General features: G+C 34.8%; 1 protein-coding gene across 1 annotated transcript; it reads right to left on the bottom strand.

Moving 5' to 3' along the window:
- Positions 1 to 507: 507 nt before the first annotated feature.
- On the bottom strand, positions 508 to 834 carry LOC139840525 (uncharacterized). The gene has a single exon (XM_071830789.1). The coding sequence runs from the start codon at positions 832 to 834 to the stop codon at positions 508 to 510; it is 327 nt and encodes a 108-aa protein (XP_071686890.1).
- Positions 835 to 6,281: the final 5,447 nt, after the last annotated feature.

Genomic DNA, 6,281 nt, shown 5'->3' with positions numbered 1-6,281 from the left:
AGGAGCGTGCAAGAAACATAGATACAAGTCAATTACAACTCTTTCGAAAAATAACACCTAACAAAATTAAAAACAACACCCCTTACATTCAAATTACCAAACTACGTGTATCGTTTTTCCAACTTTCAAAATATATCAAATTGACCATTTGACTTTTAAAAGTCAAATTTACAAAAAACATATCTCTATCAGGGGCGGTCCCTAGAATAAAAGAGCCTAGATCAAGGCGAAAGAAAACCCCTTAGGCCTTAACAAATTCGGAGTAATATAAACTATTTAATAAAAAAACTCTTTCGTACTTTTTAGAATGCCAGTGGACTTTGATTCTTGTTTTTTTTTTTTTTTTTTTTTTTTTTTGTTGAAAAGCAAGCAAGATTTCATTCAACAAATATAAAACCGATAGTACATGAGATGAGCTTGAGAGCTCAAAACGATACAAAAGCACACACCCGTATATCTACACGAGAGTTTGCAGAGGAGGCAAACTAATGGAACTAACTAGTAAAATTACAAGCAATTTAAATACAAACTCGGATCATTAAGCCACGACATCCACTCTAGCTTCTTATCACGCAATCTTCGGGAAATCCATTCGAAAGATTTTGTTTGAATTTCGTTCAACGCGACCGGAGGATTCCATCCTTTTCCACGAAAAACGACTTTATTCCGATTTGACCAAATCAAGTAGGAAGCGACCCATTTGACCGCTTGCCATATTTGTTTCCCAAGTTTGTTTGCATTTCTCGGAGCATTATCATCAATTAATTCGTTAATGGTGAAATTTGACATGTTTCCAAATCCCCACCATGAGAAAACACGATTCCAAATATCCATTACATGATCTAGAAACTTTTATTGTTGTTTTAGGGTCTATCGTGCTTTGTCTTCGTTGCTTCAGTTGTGTTTCACTAGTTCATCTGCTTCTCAAATCTCCGATTATGTCTATATATGCTGTGGATCACTTTGCTCCCCTCCAGGCCTCCCCGGATCTCTATTATCCTGTTTCTGATCCAAATCTTCCACCCTCAAAATGTTCAAAAAACATGCTCTGATCATCATCATAATCTTCATTTTAATATCATCTCCATGCTCTTTATTACTCATATACATATCAAAAACAGCTTAACCATCAAAAGTCAAACTGTTATGCCAAACAGCAACATTCACACTCTTGTCATCAAACTGTTATCATCTCCGTGTACCACCACCATTTAACTACCACAAACTCCGACTATCACCACCATCACGCTTCGACCACCACCATCTAACTACCACAAACTGGTTGGTGGAATGAGAGCTGCTGATTTGGAGGGGTGGGGTTGATGGTTTTTCAGATCTAGGGTTGAGAAGATAGATAACTAAGAGCACAAGGTGTCCGTGTCCATTTCAGTGTCCATTTTTCAATGTCCATTTTGAAAGCTGAAATTGACTGACAGTGTGTAAGGTGGAGGTGTCCACATGTAATGACCCGGACTTTTTCGATCAATTTATACTTATAAGATTAATATTTACATAAATTAAACCCTACCAACATGATAAGCAACCCAAATTGTTGAGACTTATGTTTTTGAAAAGAGATTTACACAACGTTTGACCGTCTAGTTTGACCGATGATATCACGAACTATATAACATATGATAATTATACGTTTGTGTATATATATGTATATATACAAATTTAACATGATCTAAGGATGTTTTAATATCTCATCTCATTTTGTATTAATAACAATAAGTTATAAGTATATTTTGAAACTACTAACTTAAGTTTTCAAAACGATAACTTTAAGTAACGTTTTTTGATATAAATACTTATAACCTATAATGTTTATACATATATCGTTTATGTAATGTATTTAATCACTTTTTAAGGACTTAAATACATAAAACAATATAAGTATATTCACAAAAGATAACTATATTTGAATCCTCGTTCCGTTTTCACAAGATTTCTATACGTATATCTAGAGTATATGTACTCGTATCATACCTAACTTCTATACGTATTTACTGTTGGTATATACACATCAAATCACCACCTAACTAGCCCTTGTTACTGCCCTAAGGTAGAGGTAATTACTTTTGTATGATTGCTTGACTAAATACATAAAATTACAAACTAAAATCTTGTCTTGGTCCCCCCCATTCACGTTTTTAAAGAGCCATGGGGGATCATCATTTTGATTCATTTTTACTTCAATTCTCTAGCTAAAAACACACACACTTATGAGCCTTAAACCCCTTAACCATCTCAGCTCACAACCATGAAGATCTAGTTCCAAAAACATCACTTAATCATCATAAGAAAACCCTTACAAAAACACTTCAAGAATCCTTCCAAGAACACAAGTTTACTTCCAATCTTTCATCCAATTCCATCACTCTTTTGGTTCTAGGTTTTTACTCCTCTTTTACAGCAATCTTGTCCAAGTAACTTGAGGTAGTAACTTTGTTCATAACCTTATTCGATTCATATATATATAGCTATCTTATTTTGTGGTATAAAATTTTAACAACAAGAACATAGTTTGAATGTTTTCAAACTTGTTTGCAAACTAAATAGATCCTTCTCACTTAACTTTTAAAATACTTCAAGACCTGTAATATATCATAAATATATGCTAATTTAACAAGGTATAACTTGGTTTTTCAAAGAACACCTTAAAAACTGAATTTACGACGTCGGAGTGCAACCGGGGGCTGTTTTGGGTTGGATAATTAAAAACCATCTTAAACTTTGAATTGGAGGTTTATTTTATGGAAAAATGATTTTTACTATGAATATGATAACACATAAAAATTTCATGATTTAACTCAAAGTATAAGTATTTTTAGAAAAATAATCATTTAAGGTTGTTTACATGATGGAAAATGATTAACTTCATAAGTTTCACTAAAGTTTGACCTATGTCCTGTGATTTCGAATACAAACTAAGGTATTTACAGTTCATAGTCTTAAAGAGGGACTCGATCCAAGGAAGTGGCAAGTTGAATCAACGAAAACGGAGTTGTAACGAAGAAACTATGATCAAAACGAGATCGGATATCTAAGACTAGTTTAGCTACGAAAATAATTGGAGAAAATTAAATAAATCACATCTTTTTAAAATAACATGATATTTTATATATATGTACTCATAATTTAATTTTATATGGTTCAGGATCACCCGTAAACAATACGAGAAGATTAATCATAAGATCCCATGATTGTACGCAACACGTCATTTGACAACACCGGTACTTTATGTACGCAACACGTCATTTGACAACACCGGTACCGTGGGTCAAGATTAATCTCGACCAATACATATACGATGGGGGTTTTTATTTATTTCATTGGGGGTTTATTAAACACCTAAAAATGAACCATTAAAATTGAATTACTAACATCGGACTGCTAACTACGGACTAAGAAATTATTAAAAGTATTAAAAGTATTATAAGTATATATATGTGACGTTTGTTTAAAAAGAAAAGGTATTGATATATTATATATGGATAGGTTCATGATATCAATCGGAGACCAAGTCAAAATTACATATCTTCAAGACGAAAGTGAGTATATAGTCCCACTTTTAAACTCTAAGTATTTCGGGATGAGAATACATGTATTTTATGTTTTACGTTATGGACACAAGTAACTGAAAAATATATTCTACGTTGAGTTGTACCACTGGCATACTTCCCTGTAGCTTGGTAACTACTATTTACAGCGGTATTGTAAACGCGAATCCTGTTGATAGATCTATCGGGCCTGACAACCCCAACCGGACTGGACGACCAGTATTCAACGGTTGCACAGTACTTCGTTTTGTGACTACACTTGGTACGGTGTAGTAAGATTTCATAATAAAGGGAATATGCGACGTGATTAAATGTTAAGTATGGTTACCAAGTGCTCAACCACTTAGAATATTTTTATTAAAACATTTATATATGAAATCTTGTGGTCTATATATATATATATTGCTGCCGGCATTAAACCTATATCTCACCAACTTTATGTTGACGTTTTAAGCATGTCTATTCTCAGGTGATAATTAGAAGCTTCCGCTGCAACATGTTGAATTTAAGCAGGATCTTGCGTACTCATATTTGTGTCAAAAATAAAACTGCATATCCGAGGATTTGTATTGTAAAATATGCTAGAAATCGTGTTGTTATCATCATTTGTAAAGTTTGTAAGTCTAAGATTATCGCTAAACGATAATCATCTTTATTTTGTCTAAAGCTTGTATCAAAATAAGAATTATGGTTTGTAATGTAAAATATATGCAGTTGTTCTTTAAAAAAATGTCGCATATAGAGGTCAATACCTCGCAATGAAATCATACGTTATCTAACACGTTCTTATGGTTAAGGACGGGTTATGACATGTGGTATCAGAGCGGTGGTCTTAGCGAACCAGGTTTGCATTAGTGTGTCTAACTGATAAGTCGTTAGGATACATTAGTAAGTCTGGACTTTGACCGGGTCTGATTTAAAAACCATTGCTTATCATTGTTGGTTAAAATTTATATGTAAATATTATGTAGTACTAATGGGTTAGTTGTTGTGTGATAGATTTCGGGCTCAAAACTTGTTATCACATTCAGCGACTCCGAACCAGAATCTTCAGATGGTATTCCAGTCATTAACCTATCCGATGACGAAAATAATATCTTTGGGGAAGACTCACAAATTCCGGATGAACCGACTATAGAGAACCCGGAAAGTGAACCCGAGGAGGAAAGTGAACCCGAGGAGGAAAGTGAACCCGAGGAGGAAAGTGAACCCGAGGAAGAAATACAGGAAATTACAAAAGACAAGTTCGAACTAGGAAAGAAACGAAAGGCTAATGAATTAGAAAATTCAAATCCCGAGTTTAGTAAGGATGATGTGGCACCAACTCCACTAGACACTACCACCCCTATTCCCGCTATTCCTATTCGTTCTATCCCGGCATCCAGTTCTTCAGCCCCACCGCCAAAATATAGGCAGACAGCTAGGATAAGCGTTAGGCCATTCCTTGAACCTAAACGTCCTAGAAAATAGACCAAACGATGCGCTGCCGTATTAAACCATGGGATCATATAATGTTTTGTATAATATTATTAGAGTGGTTTGCTTAATGTTCGATGTACGATAAGCATATGTAAAATAGTGAAGTATGAAATGCAATAATTTTCCATGGTTAAGTATTATTTAGATTGTAGTAATTGGTTCTGTACTAAGCTATTAAGTATGAACATTAACGGGTAGGTACTACCCTAGATATAATTATAAAACGCTAATAAGAAGAAAAGGCTTTTATAATAATACCTAGTTCATATTATTAACAAGCTATAATGTACTATAAATACACACTACATCTATAATATTCCATGTGAATAATTATTTCTTTCATTAGGAAATGGCGCGATTGAATCGAATGACGGAACAAGAAGTCGAGGAATTCATCAACCAGCGAGTCAATGACAGAATGTTATGGGTCGAAGCTGCAAGAGCTACTGCAGTTAACCCAAATCCTCGTGTAGGATGCACCTACAAGACGTTTCAAGCTTGCAAGCCCTCATCATTCAGTGGAACGGAAGGACCGATCGGTTTAACCCGGTGGATAGAAAAGATGGAGACTGTGTTTAAAATTAGTGGTTGTGTTGAAAAGGACATGATCAAGTATGCATCGTGCACTTTACAAGATAGTGCACTCACATGGTGGAAAAATTTTGTGAAGGCTGTAGGAGGAGATGTAGCTTATGATACTCCATGGGAAGAATTCAAAACAATGTTAATCAACGAATATTGTCCAAGGAACGAGGTTAGGAAGTTGGAAGATGAATTACGAAGTCTGAAGGTTGTTGGTACTGAAATCACCAACTACAATCAGCGATTCATGGAATTAGTTTTGCTATGTCCTGAATTGGTTCCAACCGAAGAACGGAAGATTGAAATGTACAAAGATGGTTTGCCCAAAAAGGTCAAGGCAAATGTTACAGCATCGAAACCTAAGACAATTCATGAAGCTATAACCATGGCAAACGAGCTAATGGATCAGGTCATCATGGATAAGAAAGTATCCAATGCTGATGTGAAGGTATCAGGTAACAAAAGAAAGTGGAATGGAAATTATGATCGAGGTAACCAACAACAATCTTTTAAGAAACAAGAAATCACGCAAGGTGCGGGTAGTGGTTTAAGCTTTGGTTACAAAGGACAAAATCCTTTATGTAACCGATGCCACAAACATCACTCTGGCTACTGTAATGTGGTATGCAACAAATGTAATCGAAAGGGTCATCTTGC

The sequence above is a fragment of the Rutidosis leptorrhynchoides genome, chromosome 4 (genome assembly GCF_046630445.1).
Source record: "Rutidosis leptorrhynchoides isolate AG116_Rl617_1_P2 chromosome 4, CSIRO_AGI_Rlap_v1, whole genome shotgun sequence".
NCBI lineage: Eukaryota > Viridiplantae > Streptophyta > Magnoliopsida > Asterales > Asteraceae > Rutidosis > Rutidosis leptorrhynchoides.
The sequence above is the reverse complement of the archived record's forward strand: the minus strand, read 5'-3'. Positions and strand labels throughout refer to the sequence as shown.